The following is a 17,461-nucleotide window of genomic DNA, read 5'->3' on the forward strand; positions in this document are numbered from 1 at the left end:
GTGAGTGAACCCTGTTACCAGCATCTCTTTCTGTCTGCTGGGTTCAATTTGTCATCCTTGAGCAGCCTCTTCTTTAGCAACAGTTTTTTATTTGAGAATTCCCTCGAGTTTACTCTTCCTTCTGATCACATTTCCAGTGCAATTCTGCTAATGAGTAAACTGAGTGTAGATCACTGGTGGGGGTTAACTCACACGGGGTTCCTGTAATGTGGCTGAGATACTGGGGCTTGACCTGAGAATAAACCAAGCACAACTGGTTCCACTGCTGGGCAGAGCTCCAGAGCTCCCCTGAGGGTTGATTGCCCATGACTTTGTGCCACTGAGTGTCTGAATTGAGGCTGAGCAAGCCTGTTCCTCCTCCCTTTGGGGCTGAGGTGAGAGCATGAGCACATTCTGCTGCTGTTTGGTGTGTGGTAACTCATTAAACCTCAGTTATGCTGCGGGGTCTGGGAACTTCCTCCAAATTTCAGTGGAAATTTCCATGAAGGTTTCCATACCAGGGCAGGGGCTCAGCAACCATTGAGAGACTCCATCAAAATCCATCTGGGCTTTAAAGAGGAGGGCAGAGGTGGGAGTAGAGATGCTGTTCAGTGTCTGGGGGAGGCTGGATTGCATCTTCCCAGGAGCCAAGGCTCTCCAGGGCATGAATGATAACACTGTGAAAGTCCACTGCCTTCTTTTCTACAGGCAAAAAGACCTGCAGGGTTAAAGCCACTTGAGAAGTGATAAGAGATCTAAACACCCTTTGGGCAGAATTCCCAGCAGATCCCCAGCTGTTTGGAATACCACAGAAAAATTGAATTAATGATATGTAAGGGAATCTTGAAGTCCACTTGCTGTGAAAGTCAGTCCCAGATTGAGTATCAGCATATCAAGAAAAAGTTTTTCTGTCATGTTGTAGAAAGGAAAAATGGATTAATTATCCTCCTATTGGAGGGCCTAACCATATACCAATGGAAGAACAATCCCAGTTTGTTTTTGTTATTGTTAATAAAGTCTTGGAACAAAACAGTTAATAGCAGCAAGTAGCTTAGGTTAATAATTAAGCACCCTCAGTGGACAGCTCTGAGCTGTCTGTGACCTGTTTTGAGCCTTTTGGGAAGCTTGTCTGGTGGGTTTCAGCACTGGGCAGAGTGACTGACACAACCCCAGCCTGAAACCTGTGACAGAGCTGGTGCCAAAGGGATGGAGCTCTTGTGCTGGTATCAGAGCCCCTGCACTTCACTCATCAGAGGAATGGAGGAAGAACAAATTGAATAAGGTAAGTAAAGACAGAAAAACTCCTAAAAAGGATAACAAAGCTAAATCCAAATGATGTTTTCTGCACCTGCATTGAAATGCAGCATTCACTTGTGCTGGACTCTGCTCCGTGCACTTTGCAGTGTGTTAAAATGTGCAAGAAATAGAAAGTGATTTACAGTGGGTCTTGTGGTCCATAAGCAGTAGAAACCAGGTTGGATGTGGCTTGGAGCAACCTGGTCTGATAGAAAGTGTCCATGCCCATGGCAGGGGTTGGAACTGAGTGATCTTTAAGATCTCTTCCAACCAAAACCATTTTGTGATTAAAAAGCTGGCTAAATTAATGCACCCATGCTTTTTCCATACTGAGGGTGAAGGCAGGAGAAGTCTGTCTTTAAATGTTAGAGCAGCTCCTGACATGGACTTTATGAAGGAAATGTGTGATATCTCTGGCTATGACAGCAAGTAAGGCCTGGTCTGCAAGTACTCAAATGTTTAAATTCTTAAATTATTAGAAGAGTTCACAGCTATTGCTCCCACAGATTTGCAGTGAGAAGAAAGAATACAGATTTTTTTTTTAATTTTTTTTTTTTTTTAAGTTACAGGGAATGTCCTGGAGCCAGACTTTTGTGAATTCCTCATCCAATGTTCAAGATGAACCTTTGGAGAACATTCCTGCTGAGTGCTGGACTGATATTCTTGGCAGGTGGGTGATGGAGAGGTGTTGTCTCCAGCCACACTTGCAAAATGCAGTGGGGATGGGACACAGACTGCCTGTGGGTAGTGGAGAAGAACCTCTAAAAGGTGTTGAAAACGATGGGATACTGACTGTAGCACACTGGACATTGTCCACCCTTATTATTGATTTTCTATGGCATTATTTCCATAGCCATAGAGGAGATTTCTGGATTAATTTTTAATTCTGTGTTCTACCTGATTTCATATCATACCTATTGTTTTTTGTTTACTTGATGATAAATATGTCACTCTCTGCATGTTGATATTAAGGGTTCATGATACAAAAGGGTCCAATATTTGTTTTTGGTGATCAATACTGATGTTTGATCAGATTACATCCAAATATAGCTAAGAAGTTGGAAATCTCCTAAAATGTTAATCAGGAAAGTGGATATCATCATAAAATGACTTCTGAAAAATTCTGGTCAGTGGCTGCATAAAAGGAAACCTGGTTCATCTCTCAGCTTCAGAGAATGAGGGCACCCAAAAGAAATCCTAAATTATCTAAGGAATTCAATGTCTTTATGAAAAGCATGGCATAGCAGGTTATAGGTGATTAACATCACGAAGCAGGAGCTCTTTTCCAGGCCTGAATGTCTTTCCTAAGGACTTCAGAAGGAAATAGCTGGACAGGCTGTCTGGAAGCCGGAAAAAGATATATTTTGTAGGCACCCTTAATTTTGGCAGGGTGCACAGAAGTCAGCAAACACATTTTTTTTTTGAGAGATGATGGAATAAAAATGATGTTTATCATCTTTAATTCTTGAGGATGACAGGAGGCTCAGGCTGTAGCTTGGTTCACCAAGCCCTAAAGGCATCAACACCTCCCTGAGGGGAGCTGTAAACGAGGAAGAGTGGTGGGGGAAAAGGATGGGAAACATGATTAATTTGAATGCTTGAGCAGGAGAAATGGGATGAAGGGTGGGATCACAGGAAGGCAGCTCTCAGGTCACTGTGTCTTATCCTGAAAAAGTTTTTCTAAATATTTGCATTTCCCTTCAGCCTGATGTAGCTGGATTGTTTTTGCAGGGGCAGCCTCAGGATCGCTTGTCAAGCCCCAGGAGGGCAGCATTGCTGGGGGAACATGGATTGCCATCACTCTGGATGGTGAGCTTCAAATTCTTATGAAGTGTGTGTTGAAATAGAATCATAGAAAGGATTGAAAGGGATCTTTAAAATCATCTTGTTCTACCCTCCTGCCATGGGCAGGGATACCTTCCCCTTTTCCAGGTTGCCCCAAGCCCTGTCCGACCTGGTCTTGAACACTTCCAGGGATGTAAAAATAACAGATAATCACCTCCCTTTTCAGGTTTGTGGTTGGAGTGACCAACCCTACCCAACAGAAGCTATGACACTCATAGCATGAAATCAGCTTGAAATGATGACTTTATAAGCTATTGCTGAAGGTTTATTTCTAAGCAACAGAAATCAAAATGTTTATTTTTTCAGATGTGGGGCTAGAAATTTCTTTCCTGCTCCTGCCCTTTTATTGAAGAAAAGCTAAAAATCTGCCCTCTTCATATGTCCCGTGATGCTGGAGCATTTTAAAACTCTTATGACAAACATGAGAGCTGAGTAAAAATTTCAGAGTTACATGTCATGTCTATTTTGGCTCCAAACCAACTGTACAAAGCTGGGTCTGATTTTCCACAGTGATGAATATTTATTCATTGTGAAGAAAGTTGGTTTCTGAATCAGCTGTGCATGGTCATTAGCTGGCACAGGCTGCCCAGTGCAGGGGTAGAGTCACCAGGGGGATTTAAAAATGTATGGAAATGCACTTGGGGATGTGGTTTTTACCCTTCCAGTCCTCTCCCCCATGCCTCTGGGGGGAAAGTGAGTGAATGGCTGTGTGGAGCTGAGTTGACAGCTGAGGTTAAACCACCACAACACGAAATTCCACAAACATGGTTTTAAAAAGCCTGATCAAGGGCTCTAAGCATTACTCCTAGAGAAGCTGGGTTGTACCTCCAAAAATGCTCCTTGTGTGACTGGGAGTGACCCTGTCCTCACAGAGCTCTTCTGATTGACTTTGTTGCTTAGGCTCAGCATCCCACCAGGTAGAATCTGTCTCTCCAGCCAGTGCATCCCAGCTGGAGGTGTCCCTGGTGCATCCAGACCTGCCCAGGCTGCCGTGTGATGTCTCTCCTCTGTATTTGGGCTTGCCCACCATAAGGTGCAGAACAAGGTATGATCCATAGTTACACTGTGGGTGACACCTTGCCTTTGTCAAACAAGATCCTTATTTTCCTTCAGTGTCTGCACAGGAAGTTTGGGAGCTGAAAGAATTCCTTTGGTGTTGGAATCTGAAATGCAGGGAATTCTCAGAACTTTGGGCCTGTAAGCCAAAGTTTAGAATTAAGCACAGAATTTGATCTGAGACTTTGGAAAAGGCTTCCAAATTTAGGTATTAGAAGTGAGAATGTGGATTTATAGTTTAAAATAGAGATACATTAAGTTAGAGTAGAGGAGAGTTTAGAGTTTTAGAGTATTGTACTGTAGCTTTGTGTGTTATAACATGATTGACTAATAAAACTTACACTGTAGTATGAGTCTGCAAGACAAAGTATTTAAGAATTGGGTTAAAAGTATAAATATCCTTGTTGGTAGTATTTTATTGTTTAATAAATTTTTAAAAGGTCTTGCTTCTAGAGGTCTTGTGACCTTCTGAGCCATGAAGTGAAGATGTGAGTTGAACTCACCTTTCTTGCTTATGTAGAAGATAAGAAAAATAAATCACATTACTTAAAACAATTTAGAAATCCTGTCTCTAACTCATTCAAAATTCCTTCACAAATCCTCACACTGTGGCCTCACTGAGCACCTGCTAACCTGGGTTGATTGATTTTTGTTTTAACTTCATGAAGCACAAGGATACCTTGAGGCATGAGGGTCACAGTGGGGCTTCTTGGGCAGTCCAGGCTCAGACCTTCTGAGGCTTGTAGACATCTAGCTCTCAGATGCAAAACTCCCAAGAAAATCATGGAGGAGACTCTTCCAGCTTTTGGTATCCTTGACCTGTCTGAGGTGACAGAGAGAGGTTATGAATAGAACAGGAAATAAATATGGCTCCAAGCACCAGCTGGGCAGTTTGAGCTGCCTGCTTTCTATCCTGTTGTAGCTTTAACACAGGTGGTTGGAGTGGAAGACTGGGGTGTCTGAAGAGGGACCTAATAGGACCCTTCCATATTTTGCTGCTATGATTTGTCTGGGAGTTAATTCTGCTGGGTGCTGTGCTGGGAAACTGAAACAAGCATGCAGCATTAATTTATGGACCAGGATCAAGATGCCCTGCAGATCCAGGGATTCATTTTATTACTAATGAATAACAATTATTTTCTGTGCATGCCTAATGAGAATGCTTGTGTTTTGCATTAACAGTAATTTAGGTGGAGTTCCAATGCAGTCCTGTCACCTTCTGCTCTTAATTGTGATTTCTTGCTGTGCTTCCACATTTCTTTTAAATTGTTATTTTAAAGTTTGGCTTCATATGTGTGAAGTTTGGGCTGACAGTGTAAAGTTCCTTTGCTCTGTGGATGTCTCAGTGGACTTACTGTGAACGGAGACTGTAAAGGACTTGGCATTTTCTAAACACAATTTGTATGAAAATAAAATACATGTTTTCTTCCATCTAGGTCTTCACCCCAGGAGGGTTTGTACTACGTGGAGGTGATCTTTAAAGGACATGTGATTAACAACCTGACTGAGGTGGAGAAAGAGAACTATTCTTTCAAGGTAATCACCAACTGCGGAAGTGAGGATAAAGAATTAAAGGTCTTGAAGGGAGTGAAGCTTCAACATTGTGTCACAGGAAATACATTGAAATGGATGGAATAATTGAATGGTTTGGATTGGAAGGGACCTCTAAGACCATTCAATTCCAACCCTAAACTAAAGAAAGATGGGGAGAGACTTTTTGCAAGGGCATGTTAGAGACAAAACCAGGGGGAATGGCTTCAAACTGAAAGACAGTGGGTTTAGATTGGATGTCTGAGAAAAATTCTTTAGTGAGACCCTGGCATAGGTTGCCCAGAGAAACTGTGGCTGCTCCATCCCTGGAAGTGCTCCAGGCCAGGTTGGACAGGGCTTGGAGAAACCTGGGACGGTGGAAGGTATCCCTGTCCATGGCAGGGGCATGGAATGAGGTCTTTAGGGTCCCTTCCAACCCACACCATTCTGGGTTTCTGTGATCTTTTCCAGAGCAGAATCCTTATCCATGATTGTGTGCTTTGGGATGGGGCCTGGTGGTTTTAAAAGCCACATCCCACCTCTGGGCTAGCTTTGAACAAAAAGCCCAGCACTTTCAGCAAATTGCACATTAAAGCTGAAGAGCCATTGGGTGGTTCAGCTAGCTTAGAGAGCTGATGAAAAATCACCAGGGGATGCTGTTAATGAGGCACATTCCAAGCTAAATAAACCACAATGTGTCTCTTTGTTTGGGGCTGGGCCCTGAGAGCTACATGTATTAAAATAAATTTTGCCTCTGCATTAGATTGGAAAAGCTGCTGCAGGCACCGACAAGTCTGAGCAGCTCACAAGACTCGTGTCAGTCAGTGGCCCCAATTTCATGCTGCTTTTGGCTTCTTTATCCACATCTTCTGCAGCCTGGGCTATGGTGTGACGTTGCCTTTGCTCCCCAGAAGTGGCCATTGCTGGTGGAAGTTTGTGGCCGCTCATTCATTTTTAACATGACCTGGAGTAGGAGGGAAGGGAAAGGCTGAGCTCTGAAAGGGAATTGGCTTCAAGGAAAACTTAGGAAAAGCCCTGATATATGCAATGGTACCTTTGAATTAATGCAACAAATTATTTTTTTATGATATTTACTAGGCTGTGAGCAGCATCTGTGAGTGCCAATGAGGTCATGAGGGGGCTCATAAAGGAGGTGGAGAAGATGAGCATGTCCAAAAAAGGGTGGGGAAGGGTCTGGAACACAAATCTGATGAGGAGCAGCTCAGGGAGCTGGGGGTGGAGGGGGCTCAGCCTGGAGAAAAGGAGGCTCAGGGAGGACCTTCTCACTCTCCACACCTCTTTGACAGGACAATGCAGCCGGGTGTGAGTTGGCCTCTTCTCCCAAGTTACGAGGTACAGGATGAGAAAATTGCCTCAAGTTGCACCAGGGGAGGTTTAGATTGGATATTAGGGAAAATTTTTTCCCCAGAAGATTGTCAAACACCAGGGAAGTAGTGGAGCCACCAGCCCTGGAGGGATTGAAAGGCCATACAGATGTGGAATTTGGGGAATGTTTTACTGGATTTAGCAGTGTTGGATTAACAGCTGGACTTGATGATTTTCAAGGTTTTTTTCCTCAGAAGTGAAGGTGGTCCTTTCCACAAAAAATCTCTGTTGCATTGCTGTAAGATGGGCCAAGACAAAGTCTTTGCTCCACTGCTTTAGGGTACCCAACAAACTGGCCAAAGAGTGGCTGAAGTATTTCACATCTATGATGATGGAATTATTCTAAAGGATATACTATTGGGAAGAAAAATGGTGTCACCATTCAAGATAAAATGCAGGTTTTAACTTCAGCTGAAGTGTGACTTAGAAATTTGATAGTGTATTGGACTGTGCCTTCTGACATTGGATCAAGCCAGGATGGGCAATCTGGGCACAAAAGATGTAAAAATAATTTCACTAATCCAGACTGTGAATGGAGAAGGGGTAAGAAGGGAATAATTCTCCTTACTCCTTTCCCAGAGCAGGAATCTGCTTCAAAGATCAGACGTGGAGTGTGAGTTTCTGAAATGCAGCTGCTGGCTGGGTTGTGAGCAATGCACCAGCAGAAACAGCTGACATTTCACTGCAAATTTCTCTTTGCAGTTCTCAGCTGAGCAGACGCCTGTGGTTTACCAAATTAATCCATCATCTGGCACCCCAGGTATGGGACCTTTCTTTAATCTGTACTGCCTTACAGACCTTTTGTTTATTGGGGTTTTAGATCAGACTTTAAAGATTAAACAAAAGATTTTGGTCTCTCAAGAGTTCAGACAGTCACATAGATGATTGTATCACACAGATGTGCCTCAATCTAAATCAATCCCTAATTTCTAATTGTCTTCAGGTATAATTCAGCTCTAGATTCTTGTGCCTTGCTTTAAGGTGTCAGTATGGAGGTTTCTATGTGTTAATGGAAGGATGTTTCACTTCCCAGTGTGAATGAAGAGCAGGAGAATAATCTGGTCACAGACATGCCAAGATCCTTCTTTAGTCCTTCACTCTGTCTGGTGTACAAATGATGTAATTTTAGTTGTCTTGTGAGGTTCTGCAGTGGAATAGGGTTAGAAAATTTGGGGTTTAGCTAACAAAAGAGTTGAGGAAAAATTGTCAGCTCTGTGCAAACACAGATATGCAAAAAACTTTGGAATTAATTTGTTTTTTTTTTTGGCGGGAAGCAAAGACGTGCTTTGAGAAAAGTGAATTGAGTGCAGAATCATCTTGAGCCACAGTAAAAGCTGAGAGTACATTCAGTGCAGGAACCTCTGCAAAATCTATAAAGACCATTAATTCCTTTTGTTCAGCTCAGAAAATCTGCAAATAAGTTTTCTGCTTTTAAAGACTCTCTTCAATTTCTATTTCCTCTTAAACAGGAAATTTAATACAGATTCATGGGAAGACAATTGCTGGCAGATATGAGACCCTGGACTTCGACGTGGATTATATTGATGGGTAATTATGAACACTCAGCTATCTGCTGCAGTCCCTGTAAATTGGCATTTCTTCCATCAGCCTCCTCGACAGCAATAAATTGCAACCAGTTGGCCCAGAATTGCCATTTACTTCCTTTGTGGTTTATTGCAGCTCATGAGTTGGGCTCCAGCAAACTTTGTTAATCTAATTGCAACTGGTCCATTAAGCTGGTTGGTTTGTTTACTGGCAGCACAGTCAATCACAGCTCAGTGTGAATTGTACTGTAATTGCAGCTGGCTGCTGTAGATTTTATTTTGGCTAGCAAATTAAAATTTAACTAATTAAAATAATGTCAGAGTTGAAAAGTTAAATAAATTTTCCCCTTTCCATTTGCTTTTATTTTTTTTTTAAGGAAAAAAAGATTAGTTTGAAGCAGATGCTCTGGTGAACCAGAAGACTAAAGAGAAGTATTTTGAGACAAAAGGCTTTGTTGTTCACTGCTTCAAACCCTCTGTAATTGTTTTCTTGTTCTTAGAGGTTTGATTTTTTTTTTATATATTGCTTCTGCGGTTACATGCAACAAAGAAAAGCAGCTAGGTTTAAAAAAATAAACCATTGTTTTAGGACAGCAGCCTCTTCAAACACAGTGAACCCAAAATGAGCATCAACACTGTCCTGCCGTGTGTCATATGTATTTCCATATTTATGGATATATTATCATGTATTAATTAATGATTTCTGTGCCAGTGGCAGTGAAGAATTAAGCTCAGGTAAATATTTTAAAGATAAACTAGTAATCCATAGTTAGTCTGCTGGCAGTTTAGGGATCATTTCAGGAGTGAGGAAAGGTGTGTATTCTCAGTAGCTAGAAATTTTAATTGAAGCATCAGATATTTAACACTGACATACTTTCTAATGACTTCTCAAGCTGATTAGAAATGTCCCTTGCTAAGTGATTACACTCCCTGCTGGCATGAAGGAAAGTCCAGAGCAGATTCCTGCCATGCCATCCCTACACTGTGCACATCAGCATCCTTTGTTTGGGATCAATTATTGTTTTACCTGCCTCTGGTGGAGTCCTGGAAGCTTTGATGAGAGGGAAGAAAGGCTGCTCTGTCTGAGTGCAGGCTGGATGTGCCTGCAGTGCTCTGCTGCCAGATTACTCATTTACAGCTCAGCCTCACCAAAAGGAAATGGCCTCAAAATCCCAGCATACCAGACAGGTTCCCTTTGTAGCTTCACATGCATAATTTGCCCATTTTTGGTGTGTTAGGAAATAGGTACCAGGTGGGGACTTGGACTTGACCAGAGCAGTCTGTCACTCAGTCACACCGATTCAGGATTTGGAGCAAAAAAAAAAAAAAAAAAAAAAAAAAAAGGGAATTGTTTTTATGCTTCCAAGTGTGTTCTGCACCTTTTTCCATGCTTTGTATAGGATGCACTGTTCCAGTGATGCTGAACAAACATTTGGCAGCACTGATATTTTTTTAGTCATCCTTAAAAGGAAAGATTCTCAATACCAACCACCTGTATTAATTAAAGCAAGCTCTTTTAGAAAAACCTCATAAAACTGCATTCTGAAACACGGGCCACAGAGAACTGCATTGTGAGGGATGGGTCATCACAAAGTGTTTGCATTACAGGTTCTAATTACCTATTTCCTTTAACTGCTTGTTAATTCTCAAAGAGTCATTGCCAGCCTTTGCTTACTCTGCTAATTACTCTGAATTTATTCCTCCCGCCTTCTTCCTCCTCTCCAATGGAAGTTGTCCCATACTGATTCTTTAAGGAACATGTATTTAAATTTTTTATTAGGAGTCTGGGTGATTTCTGCTGGAAGTTGTTTGTAGTGTTTTTCCTCAATGAAATAAAGAAATGTCTGAGCTGCATCTTGATTGTACTTGCTGTAGGTAGTGCTGCCTGCTGGTTTGGAAGGTGTGGGTGGGTATTGCCCTCCTGGAGTTCAGCCTTGCCCTCAGGGAGGAGGGATTTGATTGTTCAAAACTGGCATGAGGTGTCTCCAAGAGTGCCCTGCTGCCCCCTCACAGAGCTGCAGCTCCCACAGTATTTGGGGAATGCAATTTGCAGGTGCAGATATGAGAGATTAGGGCTTGTCCCATTTTCTAGAAGGTTAATAAATGTTAGATACAACTGGGAGAAAACTCCTGTCCCTCGGGAAAATATTGACTGCTGATTTTAACAGGATCAGGTTTTCATCTGCATCACATCTTATCTTTCCTGTTTATTTTTTGCCCAGGCCAGCTGTTCTTACATCAGAAGCAGATGGATGGACCAGTCTCTGCTCTTTTGCTGACAGGAGAGCTGGAACCACGTCAGTTCTGGTTTACTTTGGGTTTGTGTTGGGGCAAGGGTTCAGCACAGCTTGTGCACAAAAATATTTGTGGCTTTTGGAGAAACTCTTCTGCTTTGGCCTTAAGTGGAGACAGAGCCTGGGGAGTTATAGTTTGTGATGGGGTGGGTGAGGGCTGCTGGCTCTCTGCAGCTTCAAATGCTTAAACATAGATGTGAGTTAATGGTGGGAATTGTGTCATTCCATGATTCCAGAGGGTTGATGTACTGCCAGCATATCTGTTTTAATTGCTACCTGCTCATTCTCACAGTTTAGGAACCTCATTCTCACAGTTTAGGAACCTGCAGAGGAGCAAGTTAAAGGGAAACATTTTTGTCCTTCTATTCACCCTCCCCTCGTGCCTGCACTTGTCCCTGCTCAGTTTTTTAGTTCAGGGGGGGTTCTGAAGGCCACCAACAGAATCAGCTTCTAGAAATAGGTGTAAAGGAGCCAAGCTGGAGCACTGCTGCTGGAAGACATCCTCCTAGGCTGCTGAACTCTTGATCTTTAGTGGGAAGATGGGTTGTTCCTCTCTCATCTCACCTGCTTCACTCCCACGTTTCTAAAGACAGCAAGCCATGACTATCTTGGGTGTATAAGCCCACATCTTCTAATGATTAGGTGATTCTACTATATTTTGCTTTTATTTTTTGCTCCAAAGGCTTAGTGAAGTCCTCTGTCTCTCCACAGTTACCCTGTTCAGGTGGAGGATGGACAGGGGACCCTGCAGTGCTGCGTGGAAGGGAATCACATAGGTTGGTGAGAAGGGGTAAAAACCATGGGTTTCTGTCATTCCTGCAACTCCAGAGGATGCAGGGAGGAGGGTGTCTGTCATGAGTTTCTGTTCTGTCTCCAAAGCTGGAATGGGGCTCAAGGCTGAGTCCATAAAAGCAGCTTCAGATCAAGGTTGCCAGCATTCAGCACAGCCCCTGCCCTGGTTTGTGTCCTCTGCACAGCCTGGGAGAACATGAAGGGAAACCATGGTGTCATGTGGGCATTGCTGACAGCCAGCAGAGGGATTTGGGGTCCTAGCTGAGTTTCCTACTTTAATCCTTCTTGGCTGTGATGTATCTTCCCTTTAGTGCTTTATTAGAGGAATAAATCAGGTGTTCCTTTCTAGTCACAGTTTCCAGTAGCAGGTGGGATCCCTTTCATTTTTCCTCACTTCCAAGCACCCTGAAGAAGCTTCTAATTTCTTTTGGAGGCTTTGAGCCCCAGCCTTCCTGTTTGGGAAAGATATTGTGAGTTAAATATGTAAAATAGATTTTCTTTACTGTTGTAGGGAAAGTATAAGGAAGGGAGAATTGGGCCCAGAGAACCTGGACCATGTTTGGTAGGATTTACTTCATGCTTCTGCTGAAAGCACTGTCAATTTTCTCTCCACCAGGGTCCCACAACGTCAGCTTCTCAGTGTTTAACAAAGGAAAGTGAGTAAAAGAATCTTTTCTCTCTTTCCCCCTGGTTTTGCATGGGAATTGAGCTGCATTTGAGTCCAGGATGAGTGAATTATGTTTTTACCTTATCATGTGTTTCATTGCTCAGAAATAAGGTTTGTTGTCTTGAGGAGATGATTGTCAAATTTTAAATGACATGGGAGAATGTTTCTCCCCAAAGTATTTCCACTTTGGTGTTTTATACTTTGCCTTCAGTGACCAGAACATAAGATACTTTTTCTTGGGCAAGGGGAAATGGCTGAAGGAGGATGAATTCAGATTGGATATTAGGGAGAAATTCTTCCCTGTGAGGGTGATGAGGCCCTGGCACAGGTTGCCCAGAGAAGCTGTGGCTGCCCCCAGATCCCTGGAAGTGTCCAAGGCCAGGTTGGATGGGGTTTGGAGCAACCTGGGATAGTGGGAGGTGTCCCTGCCCATGGCAGGGGGTGGGACTGGATGTTCTTTAAAATCCCTTCCCACCCAAAGCATTCTGTGATCTGTTAAATCTAGCTGAATTAGAACCTTTCACCTTGCTTTTAACTATTTATCCACATGGGAAAGAATTTAACCATTAAAGGAGGTGAAAACAGGTTCTGACTGTGTCAAAACGTACTTTACAATGTGCTGGTACTTCTAATAAAGTGTTTCAACCATTTAATGGGGTCTCATGAATCAATGTCTCAAAGTGCTGGTGAAAGGAGTTGTTGGAGCTTGCAGAAATGTTCCGCTGTTCCTCTGGAGAGTGTCCAGCCCTGCCAAATGAAGGTCTGCTTTTATTTACCCGGCCCAGGATGTCTCAGGCATTTTCTCTTTTGCAGGTCAGCAGTGCACAAAGGTGCTTGGCTCATCAGTGCCAAACAAGAGCTTTTCCTGTACCAGACTCATCCAGGTATTCCCTGATCCACCTCACTGGCACTGTCCTCCATCAGTCCTAGTGTGATTTAAGAAAACACCTCTCACTGTTGCTTTTCCCAGGGATCTAATCCTGTTTTGTCCTCGTTTTGGTGTTCCACTCCCCTGGTATGGGCTTGACTAAGCAAAAACCAATCAGATTTATGTGTGTTTTTCCTTGTCCTGTCAGATCAGTTATGGAATTGAGGTTTTGCTCATAGAGAAACTTTTCCCCCTTAAATCACTCTGTATTTGGTGAGGCTGAAATTTTGGAAATCAGACCTCAGGATGAGAACTCCCACTCTGGCTACATGGAGGAGGTGATGTTCAGCTACTCCAAGAATTGAGTTCTGGATAAGTAGTGAATAGCAGGGTACTGCACCATTAGTTAAAAAAAAATATTTAAAGTACCTGAAAAATAACCTGCATGTGACATTTCAAGCTGTATTGTAGACAACTCTTTGTTAAAAAGGCTCATTTTATGGCTTTATTTACAATTTAAAGCAGAGTGAAATAAAATAACCATGCATGAAGTTGGCTGTGGGTAGAGGAGGAGCAGAAAGATCTGCTAGATCTGTCCAGTAGACAGTACTGTGCTAGTCAGTAGCCAATACTGTAAAATTACTGTTTAAATACCAGATGAATTAGCAAAAAAGATGCAGGTATAGACCAAAATCCCTCATCTTTTTGTTATTAGACTTCTTTTTTTTTTTCAGAGCTATACAAGTAGAACTGGGTGGTTAAACTCCAATATGAGTGCAAAGTGGGTAGTTGTCATCAAAAAGAAAAATGGCACACTTGTAACAGATAAAGTCCTGAAAGGATCTCATGGTCATGATGTGGACACTCAGATATTCTGCTTCCTCCATGTGTCCCTGAAGTCTGAGAGATTATTGGAAAGAGTGGTAACATTTTATCCTCAGGACTTGATATGTGAATCAGAGAAGGTCAAGAGGATTAAACCAGTTTTAATTCTGGCTTTTTATTCTTTTTCTCTCAGAGATCCTCAATAGCACAGAACAGAGCAGTTTGCAATCTAAGCCTGACAGATGCAGCCCCTGCTCAGTAACAGCCCAAGCACTGCAGTGTTCCCCTTGCCATGTGGCCAGATTATCCATGCTGCTCATTCCTGGTGTCATCCCAGAGGTGGCCAAAAAAAAGGGATCAGGGAGAAGCTGGTTTCGTTCACAGGAGCCTGCTCTGGCTGGAAGCAGTGCAAGTGCCTGAAGGCTTTCCCAGAGACAGGGCTGGGATTAACCTCTGCAAGGCTTGTGCTCAGGTCCCTCTTTCCTTCCCCTGCAGAGATCTTCTCCGTGTTCCCAGCCGGAGGGAGCCTGGCAGGGGGCACTGATCTCACTGTCACCGGGGATTTCTTCGAGGAGCCAGTGCAGGTCACTGCTGCAGGTAAGAGCAGAGACATGTGAATTTTATTTTTTTAAGTACAGTTTGGCCCTGACTGCAGAACCCAAGAGATGTTCAGGAATACCAGTGTGGGAATTGTAGGACTTACCTTGTCCTCATGCCTGTTTGCATGGGAGGCATTTACAGAAGTGATACAAATACATAGATAATAAGAAGCTTTACCTTTAAAGAACTCATCTTTAAAACAATACCCCATAGGTTAACACAGCCCATAAACACAGCTGAGAAAAAAGCTTATAGGAACATGAGAAAGAAGTTAATGATTACATATTTCCCTGGTCAGTTGCTATTCGTAAAGAGAGATGCAAGAAAACTATTTTCTTGTTGAGAAATCTCCATAACATTAACAAGAGAGACTTGTCTCCCTAAAGAAACTAAAGAAAAGCTATTCTAGAAGTAGTACACTAACGAAAATTCTAGGTTTTGTTTCTTTGCATTGTCATTAGGAAAAAAGAGGTTGTAGGGGGAGGAGAAACATCATAAAGGTTTTAATTCTTTCTACTTTTTCTTTTAGTTACTATTAATAAATTTCCCTTTATACCCTTTTAAAGTTTTAAACCTACTTTACCTTTCTCCTAGTCCTACCTCACAGCAGGAAATGAGTGCATACTAATAAACGCACTAGTAATTAACAACACTAAACCCACCACACTCATTAATATAGTAACCAAAAAATCTCAAATTAGCAAACCAAAACCCCTACACACCACCAGGAAGCTCTAGTTATGCTGATTGTGGGCATGAACTGTTCTGATTTCTGGGAGTACCAGCCCAGGCTTGTGGCAAAATGTTGATGCTTTTTGGGAACAAGGTGGATGAGAGGGAATTCTGCCTCTTTGCTCTGGTGAGACCCCACCCAGAGTACCACATCCAGAGTTCTCAGCACAGGAAAATCATGGACCTGTTGGAATGAATCCAGAGGAGTGACACAAAAATGATCAGAAGCATAGAGCACCTCTACTGTAAGGAAAGGCTGAGAGAGATGGAGCTGGTCAGACTGGGGAAAATAAGGCTCCAAGGAGACCTTGGAGCACTTACCAGTTCCTAAAGGAGATCCAACAGAGCAGCCTGGTCTAGTGGAAGGTGACCCTGTCAAAAGAAAGGGGCTTGGAACTACATATTTGAAGGTCCCTTCCTACCCAAACCATTCCATGGCTCTGAGATTGTTTATGCTGCAGCTCAGCTGTGTCTCCAAGTCTCCCACAGCACATTTGTCTCCTTTCCCTGCTGGCAGGTGCTCCCTGTAAAGTCAAGCACGTCTCTCCCCGGGAAATCAGATGCACCACTGAGGCTGTTGGTGAGGGCAGGAGACTTGGTGCCCCCCAGCCAGGTGAGCTGTTCCTGGAGCTCTAAATAAGCAAACACATGCAGAAATGCAGGGCAGAAACCCTTTGGTGATGAATGCAATCAAGAAACAGAGATTAGAGCTTTCCAAAGCACTGTCTGCTTCAACATCAATTTCTTTTGGGGTGGTAGGGAAGGGGGGCTACAAATAATCTGAGGGCTGGGGCACCTCTGCTATGAGGAAAGACTGATGAGAGAGCTGGGATTATCCAGCCAGGAGAAAAGAAGGCTCCAGGGAGACCTGTGAGCCCCTTCCAGTGCCTAAAGGGGGCTTTCAGAAACATGGGGATAGGCTTTTATTAGTAATAGGACAGAGGGTGATGGTTTTAAATTGAAAGGGGGTCTATTTAAATTGTTTCTAAGGAAGGTATTTTTTTACAATGAGGTGGAGGAGGCCATGGCACAGTTTGCCCAGAAAGGTGGTGCATGCTCCACCCCTGGAAACATTCAAGGCCAGTTTGGGTGCAGCTCTGAGCAACCTGCTCTGGTTGGAGATGTCCCTGCTCATGGCTGGCTAAACTTGAGGTCAGGCTGGATAAACTTGAATGGGCCCTTCCAAACCATTCTGTGATTCTGTAGCCAGGAAAACCAAGGTGGAGAGCTCAGCCCACCAGGAGCAGACAGGAGATGGTGGGAGGAAGGTCAGACTGGTGTGCATGGCCCTGGAAAATGAGGGGAAAAAGGCATGGAAAATATTTAGAGGAAGGATGGCTGAACTGGAGTTACTGCAGAGGCTTCTGGGGATACTCCTTGAGTGGAGCATTGCAGTAGGAGATTTTAGTGCATAAAATGAGGCTTAACTTTGACTGTGGGTCGTCTCAGTGCCTTTTTTCTGCAAGAGCAGACGTGAGCAGGTTGGTTGTTCTTCTCTCTGCAGAGTTTTGTTGTTTCTGTTGGAGGGTTTCAAGGTAAAACAAATTCCCCATGGCGAGATCTGTGTTCTGCCTTAGACTGCAAACTACCCCACAAACAGAACCAATTTATTATTAAAATTTTCTCTCTGGCCTGCCTCCTACAGCACTGATTCCAGCATGTGCTCTGGGATTTCTGCTGGCTGCTGCTGAGAATACTTTTGTTTTAACTTTCTAGGAAACAGAGGGCTTCTCTTTGAAGTCTGGGATGATGCCTCTGATCTGACAGAAGCAGGTCCTGGATACAGATGGCAGTTTGTACCTAATGCCAGCTCCCCAGTAAGGTTTCTGTCTGGGGCAAAGAAGTCCTTCAGGTACTCAGTGATCTTAAAAAGAGATGAAGCCATGGCAATCACCTTTAGCAGTGTAAGGTGTAGCAAAAACACCTGACAGCTCTTTATAGCAGAGCCTCACTGCATAGCTGCTATAAATCAAAGCAAACCCTTTGCTCCGAGGTCCTTTTGAAGCTTAAAATATGCAGTGAAGTGCTTTATTTTTTCCTCCTTTTG

At 43.2% G+C, this 17,461-nt stretch overlaps 1 protein-coding gene across 5 annotated transcripts in view; it reads left to right on the forward strand.

The window, feature by feature from the left end:
* Nucleotides 1–772: 772 nt before the first annotated feature.
* PKHD1 (PKHD1 ciliary IPT domain containing fibrocystin/polyductin) overlaps nucleotides 773–17,461 on the forward strand; it is a 239,168-nt gene continuing 222,479 nt past the window's right edge. For 2 of the 5 annotated variants that reach the window (XM_038131604.1, XM_038131606.1), the window contains exons 1-14: nucleotides 774–1,261; nucleotides 1,839–1,945; nucleotides 3,007–3,084; nucleotides 4,021–4,165; nucleotides 5,613–5,712; nucleotides 7,795–7,852; nucleotides 8,562–8,640; nucleotides 10,859–10,933; nucleotides 11,642–11,706; nucleotides 12,339–12,378; nucleotides 13,203–13,273; nucleotides 14,578–14,679; nucleotides 15,932–16,027; nucleotides 17,131–17,266. In XM_038131604.1, the coding sequence (XP_037987532.1) occupies nucleotides 1,885–1,945; nucleotides 3,007–3,084; nucleotides 4,021–4,165; nucleotides 5,613–5,712; nucleotides 7,795–7,852; nucleotides 8,562–8,640; nucleotides 10,859–10,933; nucleotides 11,642–11,706; nucleotides 12,339–12,378; nucleotides 13,203–13,273; nucleotides 14,578–14,679; nucleotides 15,932–16,027; nucleotides 17,131–17,266 (1,106 nt within the window). In that variant the 5' untranslated portion in view covers nucleotides 774–1,261; nucleotides 1,839–1,884. Of the gene's footprint in view, nucleotides 1,262–1,838; nucleotides 1,946–3,006; nucleotides 3,085–4,020; nucleotides 4,166–5,612; nucleotides 5,713–7,794; nucleotides 7,853–8,561; nucleotides 8,641–10,858; nucleotides 10,934–11,641; nucleotides 11,707–12,338; nucleotides 12,379–13,202; nucleotides 13,274–14,577; nucleotides 14,680–15,931; nucleotides 16,028–17,130; nucleotides 17,267–17,461 lie in introns of all 5 variants that reach the window. The other 3 variants (XM_038131607.1, XM_038131608.1, XM_038131605.1) reach the window with 2 other exon arrangements.

The sequence above is a fragment of the Motacilla alba genome, chromosome 3, assembly GCF_015832195.1.
Source record: "Motacilla alba alba isolate MOTALB_02 chromosome 3, Motacilla_alba_V1.0_pri, whole genome shotgun sequence".
Lineage (NCBI taxonomy): Eukaryota > Metazoa > Chordata > Aves > Passeriformes > Motacillidae > Motacilla > Motacilla alba.